The 26,856-nt window shown below is 47.3% G+C and overlaps 1 protein-coding gene across 3 annotated transcripts in view; it reads right to left on the bottom strand.

The window, feature by feature from the left end:
* Positions 1 to 26,856, bottom strand: part of FAM120B (family with sequence similarity 120B) — a 60,750-nt gene that overhangs the window by 29,288 nt on the left and 4,606 nt on the right. For 2 of the 3 annotated variants that reach the window (XM_049785168.1, XM_049785170.1), the window contains exons 2-3: positions 8,957 to 10,258; positions 5,368 to 5,548 (exon numbers count right to left, since the gene is read on the bottom strand). In XM_049785168.1, the coding sequence (XP_049641125.1) occupies positions 5,368 to 5,548; positions 8,957 to 10,258 (1,483 nt within the window). Of the gene's footprint in view, positions 1 to 5,367; positions 5,549 to 8,956; positions 10,259 to 16,444; positions 16,486 to 26,856 lie in introns of those variants that run through there. The other variant, XM_049785169.1, reaches the window with a different exon arrangement.

Raw genomic sequence — 26,856 nt, 5'->3', positions numbered from 1 at the left:
CTAGTACAAGACAAGGCTGCCTCTCTCACCATTCTTATTCAACAGTGCTGGAAGTTCTTGCTATAGCAATTAGGCAAGAAAAAGATATCAAGGGCATCCAGATATGAAAGGAAGAAGTAGAGCTCTTACTGTTTGCAGATGACATGATCTTATATTTAGAAAACCGTAAAGACTCTACCAAAAAGCTTCTAGAAACAATAGCAAAGAGCAGCTACAAAATTAACACACAAAAACAATGGCTTTCTTATATACAAATAATGATAAAGAAGAAATGAACATAAAAAAATAATCCCATTCACATTAGTGCCACACAAATTCTTTTTTTTTTTTTTTTTTTACACAAATTCTTTAGTTGACCTTGGAGTTTTTTGTTTTTTTTTTTTTTTTTTTTTGGTTTTTGGGCCACACCCTGTGATGCTCAGGGGCTACTCCTGGCTATGCGCTCAGAAGTTGCTCCTGGCTTCTTGGGGGACCATATGGGACGCCGGGGGATTGAACCGCGTTCCGTCCTAGGCTAGCGCAGGCAAGGCAGGCACCTTACCTCCAGCGCCACCGCCCGGCCCCTAGTTGACCTTGGAGTTAACTAACAAGGTAAAGGCCTACACAAAGAAAACTATAAAATATTGCTTCAAGAAATAAAAGAGGACATAAGGAAATGGAGACACATACCTTGTTCATGGATTGGGAGGATTAACATCATTAAAATGGCAATACTCTGGGGTCGGAGAGATAGCACAGCAGTATAGGTCGTTTGCCTTGCACTAGCCTGACCCAGGATGGACCTGGGTTCAATTCCCGTCATCCTATATGATCCCCTGAGCTTGTCAGGAGCGATTTCCTACTGCAGAGCCAGGAGTAACCCCTGAGTGCTGTCGGATATGGCCCCAAAACAAAAACAAAAACAAAATAAAATGGCAATACTCCTCAAAATATTGCACAGATTTAACACAATTCCTCTAAGGATACCCATGACGTTCTTCAAAGAAGTGGATGAAACCCTCCTGAAATTCATTTGGAACAATAAACACTCACGAATAGCTAAGCAATCCTTAGAAAAAAGAGGATGGGAGGCATGACTTTCCCCAACTTTAAACTGTTTTTTGTTTTTTAAACTTTTATTTATTTATTATTGGTTTTTGGGCCACATCCAGCAGCACTCAGGGGTTACTCCTGGCTCGGCACTCAGAAATTGGCTCTGGCAGGCTCGGGGGACCATATGGAATGCTGGGAATTGAATCAGGTCTCTCATGGGTTAACCACATGCAAGGCAATGCCCTACTGCTGTGCTGTCTCTCCAGCTCCTCCCAACTTTAAATTGTACTACAAAGCAATAGTCATTTAAAAAGAATGACACTGGAATAAAGACAGACCCTCATATCAAAATGGAATAGATATGAGTATTCAGAGAATGTTCCCCAGACATAAAATCAATTAATCTTTGATAAAGGGACAATAAATGCAAAATGGAGAAAGGAAAACCTCTTCAACAACTGGTTTGGGACAATTGGCCAGCTACATGCAAAAAAGTGAACTCAGACCTCCATCTAACGCCATACACAAAGGTCAAATTCAAATGGATTAAAGATCTTGATATCATATCTGGAACTATAAGAAGAACATGTAGATAAAAATACTTCATGACATTGCAACTAAAGGCATCTTCAAGAAGGAAAACCACTGTCTAACCAAGTGGAAACAGCTAAAAAATTGTGACTACATTAAACTGAGAAACTTCTGTACCTCAAAGGAAAGTGACTAGGATACAAAGGGCACCCAAGGAAAGGGAGAAACAATTCACTCAATACCCAGCAGGTAAGGGGCTAACATCTAAGATATACAAGGTACTGAAAGAACTTAACAAGAAAAAAACCTCTAACCCCATCAAAAAAATGGGGAAAAGAAATGAACAGACATTTCTTCAAAGAAGAAATGAAAAAATGAAAAAAGTGCTCCATATCACTAATCATCAGGGAAATGCAAATCAAAACAATGATGTATCATCTCATACCACAGAGATTGGCACACATCTTAAAGAACATGAACAATCAGTGCTGGCGGGGATGTGGGGAGAACTGTCATTCACTGCTGGTGGGAATGTCATCTAGTCCATCCTCTATAGAAAACAATATGGAGATTTCTCAAAAAACTGGAAATTGAGCTCTCATGATCCAGCTATACCACTTCTAGGGATATATCCTAGGAACACAAAAACACAATACAAAAATGCCTTCTGCACACCTGTATTCATTGCAGCACTATTTACAATAGCCAGAATCTGGAAACAACCCAGATAACTGACAACAGATGAGTGGCTAAAGAAATTGGTACCCTGAGCGTCAAACGGGTGTGGCCCAAAAACCAAAAACCAAAAAAAAAAAGAAATTGGTACATATACACAATGGAATACTATGCAGCTGTCAGGAAAATAGTCATAAAATTTTTCAATACATGGATGGACATGGAAACTATTAAGCTCAGTGAAATAAGTCAAAAGGACAGAGAAAGGGCCCGGAGAGATAGCACAGCGGCGTTTGCCTTGCAAGCAGCCGATCCAGGACCAAAGGTGGTTGGTTCAAATCCCAGTGTCCCATATGGTCCCCCGTGCCTGCCAGGAGCTATTTCTGAGCAGACAGCCAGGAGTAACAACCCCTGAACACAGCCGAGTGTGGCCCCAAAACAAAACAAAACAAAAAAAAGAACAGAGAAAGACACAGAATAATCTCACTCATCTATGGGATTTAAGAAAAATAAAGACATTATTGTAATAATACCCAGAGAAAATAGAGATGAGGGCCAGAAGGATCAGCCCATTGTATGAATCTTAGCACAAAGAATAGTGAGTGAAGTTAGAGAAATAGCTACACCAACAATTATCACAACAATGATAATGAATGAGAAATAGAATGCCTGTCCCAAATACAGGCCGGGGGTGGGGAGGAGGGAGTTGGGGGGTATTGGTGGCGGGAAGGTTGCACAGGTGAAGGGAGTTTACTTTTTTATGACTGAAACCCAGCTACAAAAACGTTTGTAACTATGGTGCTTAAATAACTATATTAATAAAAAACATAAAAAAATATACACAGCAAAAATCCTTATGTTCCCCTAGAAAACTAATGAGAGCAATAAAATGGACGTCTACAAATATATATCTAAATAGACACACACACACATCAGTTGCCTTTTAATGAATTAGAGAGGGCAAATTAAGAAAACTAGCTTAGGGGCTGGAGAGTTAGCTCAGCGGTAGGGCATTTGCCTTGCAAGCAGCTGATCCAGGATGGATGGTGGTTCGATGGTTCAAATCCCGGCATCCCATATGGTCCCCCATGCCTGCCGGGAGCAACTTCTTAGCACAGAGCCAGGAGTAACCCCGAGTGCGGCTGGGTGTGACCCCCCAAAAAAAACAAAAGTAAAAATATGATATCGTAGATTAGGATGAGAAAAAATAAAATTAAAAAATGAACAGTCTCAAAAATAAAAAGGCATATAAGCAGTATATGTTTATGTTTAAACCTACTCAAACATCTCTCTCATGTCTTTGCAAAAGTGGGAAGGCAGATGCCAGGTCTGCTGGCAATGGAGTGGGAGCTGTGCTCAGAGAACCTGGCAGTGCCCCGTCCAACTGGCCATCTAACACCCCTTTCAGAGAGGGTGAACACTCCACGTGGGAACAGCTGCATAATCCTGACATGGCTGCATGTTGATATTGGAAACCACCTGTGTCCGGCTTTTCTGCTTCTAGTCCTGCCTCCACTTCTGAGAACACTGCTGACCTTCACCCCCCAGACCAGGGTGTCAGGGCTGGAGCTTCCCAAGAGCCTGTCAAGGGATCCCATCTCTGCCCAAAGTGCTCTACACTCTGGAAATGCCGGCCCAACCTCGGCTGAATCCTGAGTCATATCCTCTATCTTGGCATCCTAGCCACACCACTCTGCCCTTACAGGCCCCTCCACTCACTCTTGTTGCTACTCAAGGACAGACACACAAAGTTGGGAGAAAACATAACCTTCAATACAAAAGAAGCTAAGAGAGATCTGAGCTTATTTCCCTAAATTTTACAATTCTTTTTTTTTAATTTTTTTATTTTATTTTACTTTATGAAGACAAAGATGCAAAGAAAGAGGACAAGGTGAAGTTACAGTGGGAAGGTGATCACCCATAAACAGAATTCTCAGAAGAAATCCCCTTGCTGACACCTTAATTTTGAACATTCAGCCAAATTAATAAAACAAAACATATGTACAATTACTTTGTCCCTCAAGTCCCCAGATTGTAGTACATTATAATATTTCTTAGTAGTATAGATTGTACAATTATTCTATGAGCATCGCACTGAGGGGGGAAGCAGACAGTCTTCTTACAATGCACACAAGCTACTACACTCTTCCACGACTACTGAAGTCCCCACTTAAAAAAGTACAGGTTAAAAATCCAGGTTTGAAGCCATAGCACAGAGGTAGGGCATATGCCTTACATGTGGCTGATGACACAGGTTTGATCCCCGACGTCCCATATGGTCCCGAGCCTGCCAGGGTCTCCTGGGCACAGAGTCAGGAGTAACCCATAAGAGCCACAGGTATAGCCCAAAAACAAACAAAACAAAAAGTATAAATTTGAGGGCCAGAGCAGTGGCGCAAGCGGTAGGGCATTTACATTGCATGCGCTGACCTAGGACAGACCGCAGTTTGATCCCCTGGTGTCCCCCTAGCCAGGAGCAATTTCTGAGTGCATAGCCCATCACTGGGTGTGGCCCACAAAAAAAAAAGTATAAATCTGGGCTTGAGCCCAGTGGGAAGGTTGTCTGCCTTGTATGCTGCATACCCAGGTTCGATTCTAGCATCCCATATGATCCTCGAAACCTGCCCAAAGTGATTTCTGAGTGTAGAGCCTGGAGTAATTCAATTGCCACTGGGTGTGGCCCCAAATAAAACAAAACAACTGTACAAATCTTTTAGAGCACAGAAAAAAATGATGCTTTGTAGAAACCACACACTCCTTTTAAAGACTAGCAATCTGCTGCTTGTTCACTACAAGTGCCAGGGTTCTAGGCTGCATTTTTTACATGTGACTGAGTGGTATTCTATTTTAGATTGTATTTTATTTATCCTGTTTGTTTGTTTGTTGCTGGATTGCCTACCCAGAAGTGCTCAGTGCTTCCTCTGGACTCTGTGCTTGAGGAACCACCTGGGGTGCCCAGAATCTAACTGGGGTTGGCTGCATGCAGGCATTTTTACCCCATCCTGCTTCTTCAGAGCTACATTTTAGGTTTACACAGAGGCAGAGTCCTACTATACTGTCGCCTAAGCAGGTCGAGATGTTCTCACACACCAAGATACATGTCTGGAGTGGCAGGGACGCTGCACTCACCTGTGATGTGACTCAACAGGAGCGAGTACACACGCTGCCGCACGGGGCGATATATGAAGGCCTGGCTGGGCAGCGCCTGGTCAAGGGCATCTTCCAGGGTGTTGCTGCATTCGATCTCTCTGCTGGTCATGATGTTGTACACCAGGTAGCTCTCCGCCTGCACGTGCTGTGTTCTTGCCACCTGTGTGGAGTTCAAGACAACACACTCATTTCCCCCAAAAGGAAGACATGACCTTTAAACAGAACCAACACCTGGTGATTAGCTTATCGTGGGCCCCACCTAGGAGTGCTTAGGGCTCACTCCTGGCTGTGCTCTGGGGCTATATCTGATGCTGGTGCCAGAGAACAAACCTAGACTGACTGTGCTGTCCTATATCAGCAGCCCTTGTTCTCTTCTTCAGGTACTGAGAAGTGGAATAGGTGTCCCTCAAACTTGGGACATGAGCAGGCAGCTGGGCAAAAAAATACAGGCTGGTGTCCATAACCCAGTATGATCTCACTTACCTGTGACATACAAGGTCTGTCTCAAAAAGGGGAAGCCTAGATTGCCCTTCACTCTGGATAACAGAAGTGAGGAGGAGAGGAGGAAAGAAACCAAAGGGGAAGTAAGAAGAGGCGAAGAAGTTTGAGCACATGGTGGTGGAGAGATGTGAGGTTCGTACAGTTAAAACTATAAAGCAAGTGACACTGGAAAAACCAAACTATAACTTACCCTAGAATGTGCCTGCCCAGGAGGCAGGCTGGTGGTGGGCACCTGGGGGCTCTGGTGGAAGGAAGGGGGCACTGGAGGGACTGGTGCTAGAACACCATGTACTTGAAACCCTGCTATGAGCAACTCTGCAAATCATAGTGTTTATTTAAAATAAATAAAATCTGGGCCGGGCGGTGGCGCTGGAGGTAAGGTGCCTGCCTTGCCTGCGCTAGCCTAGGACGGACCGCGGTTCGATCCCCCGGCGTCCCATATGGTCCCCCAAGAAGCCAGGAGCAACTTCTGAGCGCATAGCCAGGAGTAACCCCTGAGTGTCACAGGGTGTAACTTCTGAGCGCATAGCCAGGAGTAACCCCTGAGTGTCACAGGGTGTGGCCCAAAAACCAAAAAAAATAAAATAAAATAAATAAATAAAATCTGCAGTGAACTTATTTATCTCAGTGCTCCTTTTGAGCTGTCAAGCACTTCATGATCTGTTAAAGCAGAAGTACTTCAATATAATTTTCCATTTCTTCTTCCAGTTCTGATTCCTTTTTTATTTCAAGAGTTGATATCGTGACAAAAAGTCATAGTCAATTAGAACCATCCTGCTAGCAAATCTCCAATTTTGGTAGCTGCACAGCATCTGAGGTGCAGCACCCTTTGCCCTTCATGGGCATCACTGGTTCTCAAGTCAGTTCTCCTAATTACCCTCTGGACTCGTTGACCAGACCGTTGTCAGTGCACTGCTTTTTTCTAAACTGAGGATTATGTCAGGTTATCCCATGTGAAGTGATCCACACACTTATTCCTGAGGCTGACTTCTCTTCCAAAATGCTCTGCTATGGAGGGACAGAGCAATGCCAGGGAGCAAGGTGCGTGGCCTTTCCCTGGAGCATCTTTCATCAAACAGATGAAAGAAATTGGGGAACGTACAGGATTAAAAACATACAAATGCTTTCCAAGAGTGAAGCAAAAGCCCTGGGCTAATGGAAAGAGCAGGCAGCAAGTGTCTCTGCACAGGGCAACTTTTGCTTTAGTGCTATCCCACACCAAGGGACTCTGTCCTGCCCAGCTCCAGGGGTACAGACCACACACCCCCACTCTCCCCTAACCTCAGAGCAGTTCAGCTGGGGTAATTTCTGCAGGGATCTGTTCTTTCTCCTCACTCTCCTCTCAGATAAATTAAGGAAGCTACACCCTGCCTTCCATGAAGCTGACCCAGTTTCAATTCCTGGCACCATATAGAGCTCCTGAATGCCAGGAGTGATCCCTGGGCATAGAACCAGTTGTAAGCCCTAAGCACCACCAGGTATGGGCCAAAACCAAAAAAATTCTAAGAGGATTGGGAGAGATAGTAAAGAGGCTATGGTACCTGCCCTGCACACAGCAGAACCTTGGTTTGAGCTTCAGCACTTCTAGGATGCCCAGGAGCAATCCCTTAGCACCAGCAGATTTGACCCCCCCCCAAAATAAAAAAATAAAAGATACAAGTGAAAAGGAACAGCCCACTGAAGATTTAAGAAACCAGCACAGGGCTGGAGCAATAGCACAGCGAGGGCGTTTGCCTTGCAAATGGCTGGTTCAAGCCCTGGCATCCCAGATGGTCCTCGAGCAGAGCTAGAAGTGATCACTAAGTACAGAACAGCCAAAAAGTAAAGGCACACACTAGCATGAGAGCGGAGGGGAGTGATCTGAGTCAGACCCAGACACTATCAGTCTAGTAGCTCCACAATGCAGGGCTCAGGGCTGTGTGGAATGTGTGAGTGATACTGAGCTGTGTGTGACAAGAGAAACCTGTCTATGGGCCAGGAGAGCTTTCCAGGAGGCCTGATGGAGAGGTGTGAGGGGCCTCCTGCACATTCTGGTTTCTATCCTAAAGCTGTGGAAGGCAAGGAAAAGGGCGTCAACTCTGCATACTACAGAAAAGGCAGGAGAAGAGGCAAAGTTCTGAGCTGACTGCAGGCATCAGACATCACAAGTTGGGACCAGGCATGGCAAAAGAACAGGCCTGGCATGAGGAACCATGAAAAATGACCCAGAATTCCCACACTTGTAATCGCACCAGAGACCGACAGCCACCGCTGTAGAACAACAGAAGGCTTCTGTGGCCGTATGTCTCATTTGTAATATTAGATAATTCCTCTCAAGGGGCTGTTGAAAGTATTAAATGAGATAATGTGAAGAATATACCTAGGACAGAAGCAAATACAATATGGATAATTGGGGCCCTCCATTAGTAAGTATTCCACATGACTATCAAAATCTTCGTGTGGCATTACAAGTGTCCATAATCTGACCATGTGCTACCTTTCCCAAATGCTTCTCCCGTTATACTCCAGGCTCCAGCCTGTTTATTGACCACTGTGCCCCTAGGTGACCCAGATTCAAAACTCAACTGTGCTCAGCCTCAACCCCCTAGATTTGCCAATTCAAAGTGAATTTCAGATATGGCTCTGCTTCTTCCCCTGAAAACCTCTAGGAACTCACCTTAACCTACAATGGTCTTTCTCTTTTGATCTTCTAGTACTCTTTTTGAGGGTAAATAATCAATCCTTCTGAGTCATACTTCCCACCAAACACCCAGATTCCTCCCTACCACATAGAGCCATGACATGACCACTGCACATTATTGTCAGCTTCTCACAGACAAATTCCTCAATGAGAGGCAGGAATGGTGGCACAGGGCATTAAGGTGTCTCTACCTTGTGTGTGCTAGCCTAGGACGGACCATGGTTAGATCCCCCCGAGTCCCATACGGTCCCCCAAGCCAGGGGCAATTTCTGAACATATAGACACACCCTGAGTGTCACCGGGTGTGGCCCAAAAATAAAAACAAAAATTCCTCAATGAACAACACACTTCCAGACAAGACAGATGTGAGTGGACACATCAACATACCATTAAGATTTCTGGGTCTGAACCCATGGTCGATTGGCGCTTGACTTCAGGCTGTGACTTCGTGAGATCTCCATGTTTCCTTTCAGCCTCCGGCTCACACTCAAGGTCTGCCTCTCGAGGTGATGCTCGCTTGGATTCATGATACACAGGTATGGAACATTCTTGCTTGGACTCAGAGCCCGCACACATGGGAATTTCTTGACCACTTTCAGGATCTATATACATGGCAACTTCTTGCTTGCTGGATTCAGGGTCTGCAGTTACAAGAACTTCTGGGATGGTGGATTTAGGGTCTATGTACTCTTTGTTCAAAGTTATTACGTCTTCAGGATTTTGGAAAACCCAGGGAGATTCCTGTCCTGGCAAGAGATACGATGCCAGTCCTTTATAAAAAAGAGCTTTGTTTGGTCCCAAAGGCAACATCTCTTCTAGCTTTTTCTCACCCTGGTACAGATGAAGGACTTTAGCTATGTGGTCTGCCACAGCTAAGATGATGTTGCCCCTCTTGTTAAAGTTCCCTTTCACCGAAGTGTAGGACGACAAGCACCTATACCGAAAGCTCTCAAACAGGCCTTCTGGGACGATGTCGTTGCCGAGCAGGCAGGCCAGGAGAGGAAGGTCAGCTCGGCGAAGGGCCAAGGTCTCACAGAGCTTGTCCCTGCAGAGCATGACTGTCTCCAGCGTGTCCAAGGAGAGCTCGCTGATGGAGAAGTAGGGGCAGGTGTCATATATCAGGTAGTCGGTGTCCTCCCCGAGGATCCCCAGACAGTCGTTCTGGAGGCCATAGGAAGCCACCTCATAGTCAGCCTCCTGAAGCGAACAGAGTGTTTCCTGGCCCAGGGCTTTCAGAGCAAAGCGTGTGAATATGGCCAGTCCTGAGGGTATGAAGAACATATTTCTGCCTGGCTGCTGCCTGTGTGACCGGATGTAGTGGAAAATTCGAGAGATCTCCTTGTTGTTCTTGAGTCTTCGCTTCACCCATTCCTCTCTCTTATTTTGCTCTACCATGCCATCAAAAAAGAAGATGAGCTTGATGCCAACAGCTGTAAAGACCCTAACAAACTCCTGCAGAGCGGTGAAGTACTCTCTCCACTGGCCACCACAGACCCAAGACTCAGGCGTGTACCAGTATCTGAGACAACACATGGCATCTACCACAATGGTAGGAGGGCATCTGGGGTGCTTGTTCTGGTGCTGCTCTGCCAGCTCTCTCAAGTTCACCACTGTGCGTATATGTGGGCACGTACTGCCCACAAATCCCTGCAAACCTCTTACACCCATCACTGAACACAAGGGCAGGACCTGGAAAGGAAAACAACCGGAATTCATCATTTCCAATAATTTATTTTTTCTTTGTTTTTTTGTTTTGGGGCCACACCCAGTGGCGTTCAGGGGTTACTCCTGGCTCTGTACTCAGAAATCATTCCTAGCATGCTCAGGGGACCATATGGGATGGTGGGGATTGAACCCAGGTTAGCTGCATGCAAGGCTCCAGCCTACAAATAAATTCTCCTTCTTCTTCTTCTTTTTTTTTTTTTTTTTTTTTTTTTTTTTTTTTGGGTCACACCCAGCAGTCTGGCTCAGGGGTTACTCCTGGCTCCACGCTCAGAAATCGCTCCTAGCAGGCTCAGGGTACCATATGGGATGCTGGGGTTCGAACCACCATCCTTCTGCATGCAAGCCAAACGCCCTATCTCCATGCTATCTCTCCGGCCCCTTCTCCAAATAAATTCTTGTCATCATTTTTGATTTGTGACTTGAGGAACTGTTCAAGGTCTTCGACTAGAGCACAGGATGGGGTGGGGTGTGCCTTACTCAGGACAGTACAATCAGCCATGAGGTCCTGGGTCTTATCTCCATCACTAGGCCCACCTCCACCACTACTACCCAGGGAGTAAAAATATCTCACGAGAAATTCTCTCTAACTACAAGTTACTAAGTTGAACTTCTAAACTTCTTTGTACATTTCCACTATGGGGGCAGGAATGATATTATAACAATATGTAATCATATATATATATATCACGATATATGTAACATAAAAATATATTATATATCGGGGCTGGAGAGATAGCATGGAGATAAGGTGTTTGCCTTGCATGCAGAAGGATGATAGTTTGAATCCCAGCACCCCATATGGTCCCCCGCGCCTGCCAGGAGCGATTTCTGAGTGTAGAGGCAGGAGTAACCTCTGAGCGCTGCCGAGTGTGACCCAAATCCCCCCCCCAAATATATATATTATATCATTGATGATATATCATATATATGGTGATATATGGTGATGTAATGATATATCATCAGTGATATATAATAATAGGTGGGACACTAGCCCTGCATGCAGCTGACCTGAGTTCTATCCTTGGCACTACATATGGTCCCTGCATATACTAGGGGTGATCCCAAAGCATAGAGCCAGTAATAAGTCCTGAGCTGCTGGGTGTGCCCCCTCTCCACTAAAATAATTTTTTTTATTATTTATTCAAGAGATTTTATTCCAACCAAATTCAAAAAATAAAAGTTTTAAAAGATCTTTATTTCCCATTCAGGAACTGAAACAAGTTCTTTTGGAAGCCTGAAATAAGGATTTATACAAACACACTAAAAAAGTGGCCCAAATGTCTTGGACTAAGTCTACTAAGTGAGCAGGGGTCCCAGCTCACTGGGGGAGGGAGGGCAGTGATGGGCACACATGGCTACTTGGGAAGGGCAGGCGGGCAGTCACATGAAAACAGTTGAAGAGATTTACAGTAAAACCTGGCCCAATTGCAAGGTGAGGTAGTCAGTCAAGGCTGAGATCTGAATAGAGTTACAAAGAAGCTGCACAAAACTCACTGTCAGATATTATGACATTAGAGACCTACTGGTGTCTCATAGTGCTGGGGCCCCTGGGACTACTGCAGGAGTGTTGGATGCAAGGCATGCAATGCTGGGGTCAAACTAGGCATATTCTGGGCCCCTTGAGCCACCTTCTGTCCCCGGTGACTGGCTTTAAATAGAAAACTACATACTCTAAACTTTTTTATTTTATTATTTTGGCTTTTGGGTCATAGCCAGTGGCTGTCAGAGGTTACTCCTGGCTCTGGCACACTCAGTGGACCCTATGGGATGCCTGGGATTGAACCAGGGTAAGCCATATGCAAGGCAAACTACCCTATCCATTGTGCTATCACTTTAGCACCACATACTCTGAAGTTTAAAAACAAGAAAGAGCTCAGACAAGATGAGAAGTAGGACAAAAAAAAAAAGTATTACATGTAACAAAAGATGCAATCAAAGAAGCTCTTGACAGGATAGTGCAAGGGTAAAGTGCAGCCTGGCACACAGCAATCCTGGTTGGATCCTCCTAGGACCACATCTGGCCCCAGGAGCAAGCTTTCAGCACAGCCAGGTGTGATTCCCCACACACAATCCCACTCCCAATGACCATTTCTCAACCATGAAAACTGATTTCTTGTATTTCGAGTCTATTCTTTTCACTATGGTTTTCTCTAAAGGCACGGGCATTTGCTTCTCTTGGTAAAATCAGTCCTAAGAGGGGGCCGGAGCAATAGCACAACGGTAGGGCATTTGCCTTGCACATGACTGACCCAGGACGAACCTGGGTTTGATACCTGGTGTCCCCGAGCCAGAAGTGATTTCTGAGTGCATAGCCAAGAGTCACCCCTGAATGTCTCCGGGTATGGCCCAAAAACAAACGAACAACAACAACAAAAAAAAAAAAACACCCCACAACCACACACCAAAAAAACAACCATTCCTAAGATGGCAAGGCTCCCTGGCAAAGGCCCAGTCCCACCAGAGGGGTCAGTGAGGGCAACAACAGCACCACGTGGGAGTGTGTGTGACCCTGTCAGACAGCATGGCACCCTCCACCTTTAACATAGCTCTAAGCTCCATTTCATAAAGGAAGAAACACAAACAAGTCAGCAAGCCAAGGAAGGAAACCTCCTAGGGTGACGGAAGCCAGCATGGCGTACGGTCCTTGAGAGATGCCAGTATAAAGCCCTGAGCCAAATTTGGCTCCTCTACACATCCATCCTGGGGAGTACCACAGCCCCACAGGGGTGGCCAGGATGGAGTGCACAAGCTCGACTGGTGCAGGTTTCACTTGAGCTCACCAGGGCTTTGACAGGCTTGTGGTGAGGAAGCAAATGAAAGGGCAACCGTGTCTCCCCAGGCTCTTTGCAGAGCTAAGGGCCCAAAGCCCCCACCAACCCACCGGCAGCTGCAGAAGTGACTGGCATTGGGAGGACTGGCTGAAGGTCCATCCAGCTGTTCAGCTGCACCCACCAGTTCCCTCAGCAAGGTCAGGCCAATGAGCTCAAGCAGGGAGGAGCAGCAGAGAACTCACTCTCTCTCTCTCTCTCTCTCTCTCTCTCTCTCTCTCTCTCTCTCTCTCTCTCTCTCTCTCTCTCCCTCCCTCACCCCCCTCTCTCCCTCTCTCTCAAGCAGGGAGGAGCAGCAGAGAACTGTTGGCTTCTGCTCATACAAGCACACACACACATACACACACTTGTGCCAGTCTGCTCCACTGTGCTTGGCCGCCTTTGCCCGCCTTCAGAGAAAAAGGAACGGCTGTTGTGAGCATTTTCCTCCTGCAACTGCAAGCAACAACAACTGTGTGCTCGAAAGAAACATTCTCCGCTTTATTTCACAAGAAGCCAAGAGGGCCTCTGCTTTGATTTTATTCAAAATTTCTTTCCATTCTCACCCTAACCATGAAAGCTCACTCTTTGAATTAAACATGTACCCATTTTCAGTCTTTCACGCTGCCAAGTTCTCACATTCTGAATCACAGATCATCTCAGGATTCCCACAAGTACAAAGAAAATTTTGGGTCGATTTGGCTGAGATCTGAAACCCTGGGACATGCCTCTCCAGAGCAGTTACTTGACAGGGGCCCTTCATTTGCTGGGACACGAAACGCTTCAAGGAAAAAGTTGTAGGCATTTGTCATAGTTTTGTTTTTTAATGCCTTGACTGTGAGTGCCTGAGGGTCTACCACAGACACCCCAGAGATCGAGAGTAGGTCTGCGAGCACATTCCCCTGTCTACACTTGCCCTCACCCACCACAGACAACCAGAGACCCAGGGGCAAGTCTGTATGCACATTCCCCTGTCTACACTTGCCCTCACCCGAATCACTATTCTGTGTCTCGTGAGACAGGCATCTTTTTGCCCAGATTCAGCTCAAGAACTGTAGCATGCCCAGAAGTTACTGGGTCCAGCGGCCAGGAGGGCCAGAGGTGTTTCTGTTCTGTGAACAAACATAAATAGGAGAGCAATGGTAGATGTTAAGAGAAAACGGAAACCTCCGTGTTTACAGACTTCAACTGGGGGCCAGGAAAGAAGCCAGTCATTCACTACTCCCTCAGGCAGTTGACAGGAGGCCTCAGTGTAGACAGTTTCAACAAGAAGCAGGCCTGGGAGACAGCCTGGAAAGCTTCCTGGAGCAGCTGTCTTCTCCACAATGTCTTGACTCAGTCAAGGCAGAAAGAATGGTGGAGCGATGCTGGAGCACCTGCACATTAGGGCTCGTGTGAACAGAGAGTGGTGCCAGCCCCAGCTGTCCGTTCCCCACCCGAAAGGAGAAACTCAGAGAGTCTCCTTTCACAGAGAGGGAAGAGGGGCTTCACACTCCCCAATAGTAAGAGGTAACTGAGTGGGGAGCATTGACAGACGAGGGGGGGGGAACCAAAACAGTGAAGGGATCAGTTTGGAAACATTGCAGGCCCAGCTATGAGTAACTCTGTAATGTCACAGTGACTAAATAAAAAAAAGGGGGGGGGCAAGACCCTCCGAGACATTAATATTTACCCCATGTCACTTCAAAGAACAGGTTTTTTTTTTTTTTTATTTGGGTGTTTTTGGGTTTTGGGTTTTTTTGTTTTGTTTTGGTTTGGTTTTTGGGTCACACCTGGCAGCACTCAGGGATTATTCCTGGCTCTGCTGTCAGAAATCATTCCTGGCAGGTTCAGGGGACCAAACTGGATGCCGGGAACCGAACCCAGATCTATCTCAGGTCACAGCAGATCTATCTGCTGTGCTATCTCTCCGTCCCCCAAAGAAAAGGTTTTATTTAATACCTGAGCATTCTGAATGCAGAGAGAGAACCAAGCACACACAATGACAGTGGAAGGCTGATCTTAAAACTCCCGAGGCGAGGCGTACAGAAAGACTGCCCTTTGGGCATGCGGAGTCAATTCCAGCAGCACCCCAGCAGAGGCAGGGCAGGGCAAAACTCACCCACCTCTGATTCTCCCGGATGGCACTGCTGTCTGCTCGAGCTGACCTCTATATCTGTGCCAAGTCAGAGCCAAATCCTGTCCTGTCATAATGCCCCACCAAAGAGTGTGGGGTGTCTTCCTCATGACTGTGATACTTGTCAGGAGGAGACTTTTTCAGCAAAGCAGCCACTCCAAGCAGCTTCCTCAAGCAAGCAAGGGGAAGCTGCCAGGAGGTTGTGATCCCAAAGGGTCCTAACTGAAATAAATCATGTCTACTCAGAGAAGACAGAGATGTGAACAAGTTGGAGACCCTAACCGTCTACGGTCTGCAAGGATGCTGAGGACATTTGATGAGAAACAGTCACTTGGGAATAAGAGGCAGATTCAGCAGGAGGACCCAGCCCAGAACAGGCCCGGGTAGCCAGAAGCACGGTGGATGGGAGAACAAGTGACCAAGAGCAGTAGGGTGTCCTTTTAAGACCCATAAGGCCTATTTCTTCAAAATATGACATGGCTAACTCAAGGGTGTAGACGAGCATCTGTTCTAGATAGCAGCTTAAGCTACCAGTTAACCATCTCACACTCGTTAATGTAGAAAACGGGGGTTCTAATCATTGAATCTTCGCTCCCAGTTTCGAGAAGAAGCACACACCAGATGAAGGGGCAAGAGATGGGGAGCGCAGGAAAGGATCCGAACACCGACACAAGCCCGTCAAAACACCTTCCCAGTCACCCGAGCTGTGCTGGGCTTCAGATCCCCACGGACTCCCCTCTCGAAGGAAAGGAGAGCCACAACCTGGGGAGGGCACAGTGGCCTGCGGATGGCGAGCCTGGGCTGAATGGGCCGCGAGCCCGTCAGAAGCGACCCCCGAGCGCAGAGCCGGGCTAAGTGCTGGGCAACAGCTCCCAAGGGAAAGCACTAAACGCCGCACACACGCCTGCTCCAGCGTCCGAAGAGTCCTCGCGGAGGGCTGGGCGCGAAGAGGGAGCCGACGGAGAAGGCAACGCAGGGAGGGACGGCGGGTCCGGAGGCGGCGAGGCCGAGAGCGCGCGGAGCTGGGCCCCGGAAGGACGCGGGTGCGGGGACGGCGCGGGCGACGGGGCTGCAGAGAGCGGGGCCTGCGGGGCCCAGGCGCGCGGGTGCAGGGTGCAGGGAGAGCGCTCGCACCGGGCCCGGCCCGGCCCCCCGCGGAAGTGCCCGAGGCGCCCCCCGAGCGCGGGAGCCGAGCGGGGGGCGGCGCCACCCGACGACTCGTCCTACCTCGAGCCGCACCCGCCGGCAGCCCGCAGACCCGCACTTCGCGCCCGCTTCCGCTTCCGCCGGAAGGCCCGCCCCTCGGCTGGGGCGCGCGTGCGCACGGCTGGGGCGCGGCCCGGCAGCGGCCGCGCAGGCGCGATGCAGGGGCGCGGCTCAGTCTTGGCTGCTCCCTCTCCCCCCTCTCTGGCTCTCTGGCTCTCCGGCTTTGCCCCCTCCCCTCTCTCTCCCCCCCTGTCTGTCTGTCTCTCCCCCTTCTCTGTCTCTCCCCCAGCCTCTGTCTCTCTCCCCTGTCTGTCTCTCTCCTCTCTCTCCCCCTGTCTGTATGTTTGTCTCTCTCCTCTCTCTCCCCCTGTCTCTGTCTGTCTCTCCCACTATCTCTGTGTATCTGTCTCCTCTCTCTCCCCCTGCCTCTGTCTCTCTCCTCTCTCTCCCTTCTCTCTGTCTCTCTCCTCTCTCTCCCTGTCTCTGTCTGTCTCTCACACTGTCTCTGTGTGTCTCTCTCCTCTCTCTCCCCCATCTCTGTGTCTGTCTCCTCTCTCTCCTTTATCTCTGTCTCCCTCCTCTCTCTTCGCCCTATCTCTGTCTCTCCACCTCTCTGTCTCTCTCTCCCCCCTCTCTGTCTCTGTCTCTCTCCTCTCTCTCCCCCTCTCTGTATGTTTGTCTCTCTCCTCTCTCTCCCCCTCTCTGTATGTTTGTCTCTCTCCTCTCTCTCCCCCTGTCGCTGTCTGTCTCTCCCACTATCTCTGTGTATCTGTCTCCTCTCTCTCCCCCTGTCTCTGTCTCTCCCACTATCTCTGTGTATCTGCCTCCTCTCTCTCCCCCTGTCCCTGTCCCTCTCCTTTCTCTCCCTGTCTCTGTCTGTCTCTCACACTGTCTCTATGTGTCTCTCTCCTCTCTCTCCCCCATCTCTCTGTGTCTGTCTCCTCTCTCTCCTTCATCTCTATCTCCCTCCTCTCTCTTCCCCTGTCTCTGTCTCTCTCCGCTCTCCACCTCTCTGTCTCTCTCTCCCCACTCTCTCCTCTTTCTCTCCTCTCCCCCATCTCTGTCTCTCTCTCCCCCCTCTCTGTCTCTGTCTGTCTCTCTCCCCACTCTTTCCTCTTTCTCTCCTCTCTCCGCCATCTGTCTGTCTCTCTCCCCCTCTCTGTCTTTGTCTCTCCTATCTCCCTCCCCACCCCTCACCGCTGGGCGTCCGCAGTTGGGCAAAGAGAGTGTGTCCTCAGGCACTGCAGGCACTTGGGACCCATCGGGGTCTTATCCAGCCTGTCTTGAGACCCAGGCTACTCCTATGGCCCTGGGTACGGTGGGGCACGAGGGGCAGTTTCCAGAAAGAAAAGGGACAGGACGACCTAACGATGCCACCATGCTAGGCAAGAGCCTTGTCCCTGCACCAGCTAGGCTGGGCCCCTGTGCTGCGTGAGGAATGAGGCCTGTGGAGAGCAGAGGGGACTGGATGGCCAGAGGACCATCTGATCGCTCAGGGGTTCCATCACCTGGCTTTCTTTCTCAGACAGCTCTAAAATCCCTCAAGCCCCTGGTGGAGGATCTCAGTGAGGCCACAGTGCCTATGCAATATGCAAATGTCTTTTGGCTGGAATGCATCCTACCTCTATGGCCGAGAGAATGTCTTAGTAGTCAAGTGTGATGACAGAAGAAAAGTACATTACTAATAAATTTAAAAGATTTAGGATGCTTCTGAGAAACCTCTTCCCACACTCATATCTCAGAAGATGGCTCTAACCCAGCCCTCCCAGGAGCTCAGGACCTCGTAGAAAGTAAGATGATCAACTACTTCTAAGAGAAGCATTCCCTTGGTTTCCTTCAATCTCTTGCAAAGAAAGCACTGAGCAGATCAGGCATCAAACTAAAGTGATGCCACATGTCCACACTGAGCAGTTTGGGAAGGCTCTCTAGTTTGGCATGCAAGGCTTTCGTTTCCTATGGATGTTTTTCCCTATGTCAAATGAACACACAGTCCTCAGCTGCTGGCACTGTGCCTGGGGCTGCACAGAGAAGGGTAAGGCGCCGGCTCGACCTTCAGGAGCGCCTGCTGTTGTGGAGGAAGCACTGTCAGAAAACCTGTGAAACACGCTGGGGAGGGAGGCAGCAACCTTGGCCTAGTCTGGAAGCAGCTGCATTGGGCGGGGCTGAGAAGAGGGAGGACCTCCATTAGGTGGAAGGAGCAAACCTAGGAGACAGTGGCAACAGGGAAAAACTGGGCATGCCAGTATGAGGAGACTTTACCAGATGCAGAGGGAAGGGGCGGGTCAAGCTTTAGGCTGGCTCTGCCCCACCAATCCCCAATCCCACAGAGCAGCTCTGCGGAAGGACACAGATGATTAGAGGTCACTTGAGGGAGGAAGTTAAAGAAATATCAGAAAAGTTGTTATTAAAAACTTGGTGACCACGGCCGATCATTAGTACAGTATGTAAGGCGTTGTCTTACACAAGGCTGACCTGGGCTTGATTCCAGGCATCCCTTCTGGTCCTCTGAGCCCTGCCAGGATTAATTCCTGAGCACAGAGCCAGGAGTAAGCCCTGAACACTACTGGGTGTGACCCAAAAGCAAAGCAAAACAAAACAAAACATGGTTACCAATAACAAACCTCTTGGGCTGAGTTAGAAAACTCAAATGACCATGAGAGGTGGACTGGAGATGACAAAAGCATCAGTGGATGGTCTTGGGCATAATTGGGCCATAGCTTTGTCATTGATATTGTAAATCTGAACACAACCATATTACCTGCCTAAACTATTAAAAACAAGCTTTGCTTACCAGCAGTAGGAAGATAATATGTTGTCCATGAAAGAAAAAGAGTTCCTTAGAAGCACAATGAAAATTAGAGCTCTTAAAAAGTGCCGATAGAAAATGAATTGGATATCTCTTGGAGAACAGAACAAAAAGAAACGGTGAAAGAGAAAATAGGAAAATTATATTTAAAAGTTCACATATGAAAAATAAGAATTATAGGAGAGAGTAGAGAAAATGAAGAGAAAATTATTCAAGAAATAGTTCAAGAAGTTTCCGTTACCATTACCATTGGTGATGGGAATGTTGCACTGATTAAGGGGGGCGTTCTTTTTGTGACTGAAACCCAACTACCATCATGTTTGTAATCAAGCTACTTAAATAACGATAATAACAACAACAAAAAAGCTTCCAGGTCTAAAAGGATAATCTCATTGGAAAGGGTCACTAGAGATTAGCACAACAGAAAGTTCCATAGCAGCAGGGCTCATCCTCACAGAAATTTGAGGTGCTTGGGGTAAAAAAAAAAAAAAAAAAAAAAAAAAAAGGTCTTCAAAAATTTCTACAAAGGCTGGAGTGATGCATCCAATTGGATTTGAGCCCCTGCACCTCCTATGGTCCCCCAATCCCACCAGGAGCTATCCCTGAGCACAGAGACAGAAGAAATCCCTGAAAGAAATCAGAAATTTCTTTCTGAGTACCTGAGCATCTCCAGGTGTGGCCCAAACCCCTAAATACGAGGAAAAAGTTTCTATGAGAGGAAACATGAAAAGAGCTTCATATTTAAGGGACTGAAAATCAGAATGGCATAAAAATTTTAATATAATTTTTATTTTAATCATAGTGGCTTACATATCATTGACAATAATATTTTAGGTATACACTAACATAAAATCAGGGGAATTCCCATCACCGAATTGTCCTACCTCCACCTCCGTTTCCATTCTACCTCCCATATCCTCCTCCCTCACCCCTGGGGCTGCCAGAATAAGTGGTCCCCTTTGTGCCTAGTTTACTACTTAGTGGTCTTACATCTGTTTGGTCTTGATACCTCCCTTATTTCTCCTTCTACTTGGGAGGCTGGGCTAAATAGTTCATGTCATGTGGTTTTGTTTGAAGAAGAGAAAAGTAATAAACTGGGGGAAAAAATAAAATACACCGAAAATGGGTGGAGTCCTTCTAGAGGCTCTCATCCTAGGTTTGAGAGACGAAGGGGAAAAAGAAGGTGAAACACCACAACAGTACAAAAAGACGTGTCAACTAAAATATCCAGTGAGCACTCCAACAATAAAGATAAGCACCACATAAAAGCCATGGTCTTGAGATAAAAAAAACATGGCAGAGCATATAAAGAAAAGAAAAGAAGAAAATAAATAAATATAAATGGAGACAACAACTTCAATAACCACACCAAAACAAAGAAATTGACAAAAACTAGATAAATAAAATTGTTCTGTGCTTTTTAGAATGGCATGAAAAATTTTAATGAATTTGTATTGAGTGCAAATTTCTGAAGAATTCTAAAAAAATTTAAAAGTATTATTTTTGAAGAAAATAATTTTTACATGGAATTTATCTTGCAATTGAATTATTTGTTAAGTTTATGGTTAGAGAGGCCAGATAGTTAGTAGAGCAGGAAGGGCACTTGGCTTGTAAAGAACCAACCCAAGTTTGATCTTCATCAGCACATATAGTCCCACAAGGCCCACCAGGAGTGACCCTTGAACCACCTGTTTGTCTCTCCATAAAAAATCCTTAGTAGAAGGAAGCTATTTTTAAACAAAGAGATCAAGCATATTACCTACAGAATATTTTATCTCAGAATCCACTGGAAAATGTTCTCTGAGATTAAGAAGTCCAGAAAGAAAAGAGGCCGCTGTGGCAGGGAATCAGTGAAGACAGAGCAGGAAATCAGGACATAAGCTGGAATCCATCCAGAAGCATCCAGAAAACTCCAGAAAGAAATACTCAAGGAAAAGTGAAACTCAAGAGAATGTGAGTTTAGGCATTTAAAAATATTTTGGTGATGAAAAGCAACAGAAAAATTGAGTAAATAAAGCAGTGGTTGAATTCAGTATAGACAAAATGTGTATAAAAAAGAAAGTATAATTATACAATATGCTTCAGCTATAAAGAATCATTACATGGTTTTAGATAGTCAATATTGAGTGGCATATTTATACAGGGTGCTAGTCCTGAAGAACATGATACTGTGTGTGCTATAAACGTGTGCTTAGCAGGAGTTAAGAGTCTCATCTTCTAGAGAGTTTGCAGAAATTCTCGAACATGTTATCTAGAACTTCCCAGGAAGTTTGCAGACAATACATAACATAGAAATATAGGCAGTATTAGAAACTCTTCTGTTATTGGAGGAGGTTGTCACACCAAGCAGTGCTCAAGGGTTACTCCCAAAGATCCCAGTATGCTTGGGAAACCATATATGGTGCTGGGGATCAAACTGAGTCATCTGAGTACAAGGCAAATGACACCTACTATACCTGACCCACAGGGAAAGATTTTTATTTTGGTTATGGAGCCACACTGCTGGTGCTCAGGGGTTACTCCTGGCAGGCTCAGGGGACCATATGGGATGCCAGGGATAGAACCTGGGACAGCCACGTGCAAGGCAAATGCCCTTTCTGCTCTCCTTTTGCTCTGGTCTCCCAGGGAACTTTTATTATTATTATTATTATTATTATTATTATTTTATTGGTTTTTGGGTCACACCCGCAGGGCTTAGGGGTTACTCCTGGCTGTGCACTCAGAAATCGCCCCTGGCAGGCACGGGGGACCATATGGGATGCTGGGATTCGAACCAACGTCCTTCTGAATCTAAGGCAAACGCCCTACCTCCATGCTATCTCTCTGGCCCCTCCCAGGGAACGTTTTAAAGAAAGAAATGGAAGAGTTAATTCCAGAAGTAGCTAAGAGCTAATCACGGAGAAAGAAAATGTCAGTGTCAGTGAGTGTTGTGGGGAATTGAAATTTTTTGTTATAAATCTAAAAGTACAAAGTAAAAATTTTAAATTCAAAAGTTTGGGTCAGAAAGACAGTGCATTGGGCAAGACATTTGTCCTGCACACAGCCAGCCGATTCAGGTTCTGTTCCTGGCACTTGCATATGATCCTTTCTGCACCACCAGCAGTAATTCAGTCCTGAGCACAAGCCAGGGATATATATATATATATATATATATATATATATATATATATATATATATATATATGTATATATATGTATGTATATATAAGTATATTGTTTTCACTAAAAAAGTAAATTTTTCACTAATGTTTTAAAATTAAAGTTTTAAAACAAGTAGTAAGAAGAGGCAAGTCACTGTGTTTAAGTCTGTTTTATACTCAAAATTACATTCTGAGTAGCTAGACAGTGCATTAGACAGTAGTTAAGCCATGCACTAGAGTAAAGAAAAAGCAGCCCCAAAGGTTCCCAAGGCCTCTTTCCTGAGGCTAGAATAAAGCTGAAGTGGGCATCACTGAAAGGTCATAAGTTCCCACGCTTCCTGATCTGCACACTGCAGGCTGCTCTATGGTTTTTCCCCTCACAGGCTTGTTAGTCTGGGAGAGAATCTTAACATGAAAGAAGGATTTACATCCAGGAGAAGCATAGGGAAGAAAGGAAAGGCAGCCTTACATAGAAATTAAGTGCACACGAGAAGAGAGGGTGTGGGTGTGGAAGACTTCATCAAAGGTAAAGGAAAGGGACATAAAAAGGAAGAGATAGTGCAAGCAGGATGGGAGAGGTTTCTTGTGGAGGCAAACTGGCCTGTTGAAAAGCCTTGAGGCTTACTTGGAATTAGTTTTCATTTTAATTCAGAAAAAGCTGAAATTTTGTGACCACAACAACCACATTGCCCAAACTTTTGAGTAGCAGTCTAATGGCCAAACATCGTGAGAGAAGAAGTCAGCCTTGAAACTATGCAGATAAACAGGAACAATTTTTATTGTTTGTTTTGGGATCACATCCTTCTGTACTTAGGGTTTACTTCTGGTTCTGCATGCAGGGATTGCATCTGGGGGTTCAGGGGACCCTGAGTAGTAAGAGAGTTTGAACTTCTAAGGCAATGTCCTTCCTCCCTTGTGTACTAGTTCTCTGGCCATTGAACAGTAACTATTGACAGTATTTTCTTAGGTAAGGGCCATACACACCTGTGTCACTTTCTGGCACACTGACCCAGCTGGTATGTATGGGCCAGACAGCCAATGTCGGGGACATGGTAGCAGTACTTCCAGGGCCTGGAGGGTCATGGCTCCAGGGCCAACCAGTGTTGGGAGCAAATATGAGGCCTTATACATGACAAGAACAAGCCCTTTGAGACATATACAGGATACCACTAATGAAGAGTTAGATAGTGATAAGAAGAGTCCCATGGAAAGAAACTGGCCCTTTGCCTGCCATCCTTGATCCAGATGACTCCCATGAGCCCACACCACCAAAGGTGGAAAGTGTGCTTGGTGGGGCCGGTGAGGTGACTCTAGAGGTAAGGTGTCTGCCTTGCAAGCGCTAGCCAAGGAAGGACCATGGTTCAATCCCCCAGCATCCCATATGGTCCCCCCAAGCCAGGGGCAATTTCTGAGTGCTTAGCCAGGAGTAATCCCTGAGCATCAAATGGGTGTGCCCCCCCCAAAAAAAAAAGTGTACTTGGTGGCTTGATAACACTTCTCAATGGGGACCATGTGGCCAGGGTGTTCCAAGGAGACCACTGGCAAAAATTGTGTAATTGGGCGGGGGTGTGTGTCACAGTGCAAGACTCAGTGACTAGCCTAGGACAGGTGGGTTGCAGGACAAAGTCCACAGCCAGAAAAGGTTGAGACACAGTGGTTTAAAGTATTAAGTTTTCTGTTACTTGTAGTGCAAAGTATCCTGTTTCAGCTTGTTCCCATAAAGTGATATGTCTACATAACTTGCCCGTCCATTCTACACAACCAAGAAAATAAAGCATGAGATAGTAAGTGAAAATTTTACAAGTAGAGTGAAAAAAGCACAAATGAAGCAATTGCGAGCTCCTAGTTTTTTGCTTTGGTCAGTAGTGACAGGAAGGGAACAAAAGACAGGTTTTTTTTTTTTTTGAGGGGGAGGTCAGGTCAATAAATTTGATAAAACTGTCACCCATACAAACGATGGATGGTGGTATCATGGATCTGAGGCAAAAGGGTTAAAAGAGTGTTTGAACACCTGTAGGTTTCTGGAAGAATTTCTTTGAACCATACTAACTAGCAGCCTGACCAAAGAAGAAATAGAAAACCTGAAAATCCTGAAATGGGGCTTATTAAACTCTTTCTGTATGTATTAAATTGGATCTAAATAGAAAGCTTGCAGCTGAGGAGGTCCCAGGCCCGGTGAATGTCAGTGGTGAATTCTATCGAGCATTTATGGAAAACAACCTCCCACCCCAAAAAATCCTTTCCAAAATGGGGCTGGAGAGATGTTACAGAAGGTAGAGAGCATTTGCTTTGCAGGTCTCAGATCTCTGGCAAAACCGGGAGTGATCCCTGAGCACAAGGGCAGGAATAATCTCTGAGCACAGGGGCAGAAGTGATTCCCTGAGCAAAAAGCCAGAGTGATCCCTGAACACTGTCAGGTGTGACCCCAAAACACATTTAAAAAATCGGTCTTCTAAACAAAGAGCAGCTGCTTCACTCCTTCCAGTGCCAGGCTATGTGGCTTCATGTGGGGAAACACAAAAGTCAGTCAATGACCGTGAGCAGCCAGAGGCAGTGACAGGCTGCGTGTATGGTGATCTGTGGTTAAAGCCATTGAGAGAGATAGTCTGGGTGCATGACCCTGTCTGGATCCTTAACCTGACACTGACAGTAACCAACCTCTGACAGTCCACAGAAACAGTTCCATCTGTAATGAAAACACCAAACTTGAGGTGGCTCCTGAACTTCCAGATTCATCTCATACCCCAGCGTGGCTCTACACAGCCTTGGGCCCATTTTGAAAGCACTTCATGGGCATCACTTGGAAGCTGTGAGGCCTGGGAGCCACACCTCACCATCACCACTTTCTCCCAAAAGAGCTTGTTGCAAATGAGCCTTCAAGGAGGGAGGAAGGATGGAGTCACCAGAAGGAACCCTGAAATGCAAAGAATGCAACTCTAGAATAGATGTCTGAAGCGAAGAGTGGATTTGGAGATGGAAAGCATTTGCCTCCATATGCCCCGTTTTCCTCTAAGTGCGTATCCGGGCTTTGCACTGGGCTCCGGAGCTCCTAGCAGCCAAATGCAGAAGGCCCATTTATATGACAATGGGCATAAAGGGGGGAAAAAGCGCTTGGCTTGTTCAAATGGCTTCGGTCTTCATTCACAGACTGATGTCTGTCTGCATTGTGACGTCCACAATGGCACAAAAGGATTCATTGTAGCCGAAAACAAATCAAAACAGAATAAGGGATGCCAAGATAAAAGGTCCGAGCCACAAAACTGCTGAAGGAAAACAAAACACAACAACACAACAATCCAGGACTCACATCGGAGATGAGGTTACCTTTTGGCAGCGTGGCCGACTGCCCTGTGTTTACCACACTACTCTCGTTTAATAAACAGAATAAAAGAAACGGGGATCTTGGGAACATTTTTTAAGGCCCTTCCCCAGAAAGGCCTCATGGAAGCTGTTTAATAATTACCCTCCTTTGTTTGCACACCGTTTGGGGAGCCACCCTCCGCACTGTTTATTTTCCTCCCGATAAACATGCCCTAGCTAGGCCCATGTGGTCCAACACCACCAACCCCCTCACCCACAGTCGCCCTCACCCCACCCCCTGCCCGAACCCACATCAGATGCTGCCAGGACCCGGCCCGGGCAAAGGCAGCAGGCAACAGGTGGAAGGTTGAATAGCTTCACACGTTTTTCGGGAGAGGGGGTGGGGAGCAAAAGAAAGAGGGGGCGGGGGAAGGCTTTCGGGAGCCGATTTAAGGATTAGATCAGATGTTCTTGCTGGTGAAAAATTAAACAGGCCGGTGCTCTGGGGAGCGCAGATTAATATATTGAGTGAGCGCGCTCACAAAGGCCGCTCATTGTGGCCACGTCTGAATGCCTGTGAATGGGTGGAACATATGCAGCCCGTCACCGCAGGTGCTCACATCTGTTCTCCCGGGCAGATGCTCGCAGGAGCGGGAGGTGGGGCGCGGCCTGGCCCTCCCGCGCGCTCGCTGGCTGGCTGTGCGCGCCCCGCCGGACACCCCGGGGCGCCCCGAGTGCGCGGAGGGGACGCGGCCGCAGGTGCCCGCGACCTCAGGTGGGAGGCCCCGGCCCCGGCCAGGGTGGGGGCTCGCCGAGGTCGCCGCGTCCAGGAGCGCCCTCCGACCCTGCCCGGCCTCGGGGTCCCTCGCGCGTCCCCGTGCCAGAGCCCCGCAGCCGCGCACACGCGCCACCCCAGCGCGAGCCCTCGGGAGCGCCCGGCCACCCCCGCTTCTCAGCCCCAGCCCCAGCCCCCCGCCCTGGGCACGGCCCGCGGGGCCCCGCGCGCTCGCGGGCGCGCTGCAAAGTGCCAAGGGGCGCGCAGCAGCTGCCGCGTCATCTGATCCGGACAAAGGCGGGCCCGCGAGCCGGTCCAGGTAAACAGCGCTTTGTCATGGAGATGAGGCCGGCGGCCCAGCCCCGCGCCGGCAGATGACGCGCGGGTTCGGGGGAAGCCGCGGCCGCGGCCG

Source organism: Suncus etruscus, chromosome 12 (assembly GCF_024139225.1).
Source record: "Suncus etruscus isolate mSunEtr1 chromosome 12, mSunEtr1.pri.cur, whole genome shotgun sequence".
NCBI classification, from domain to species: Eukaryota; Metazoa; Chordata; class Mammalia; order Eulipotyphla; family Soricidae; genus Suncus; species Suncus etruscus.
Note: the sequence above shows the minus strand (reverse complement) of the source record. Positions and strands in the feature narration are given on the sequence as shown.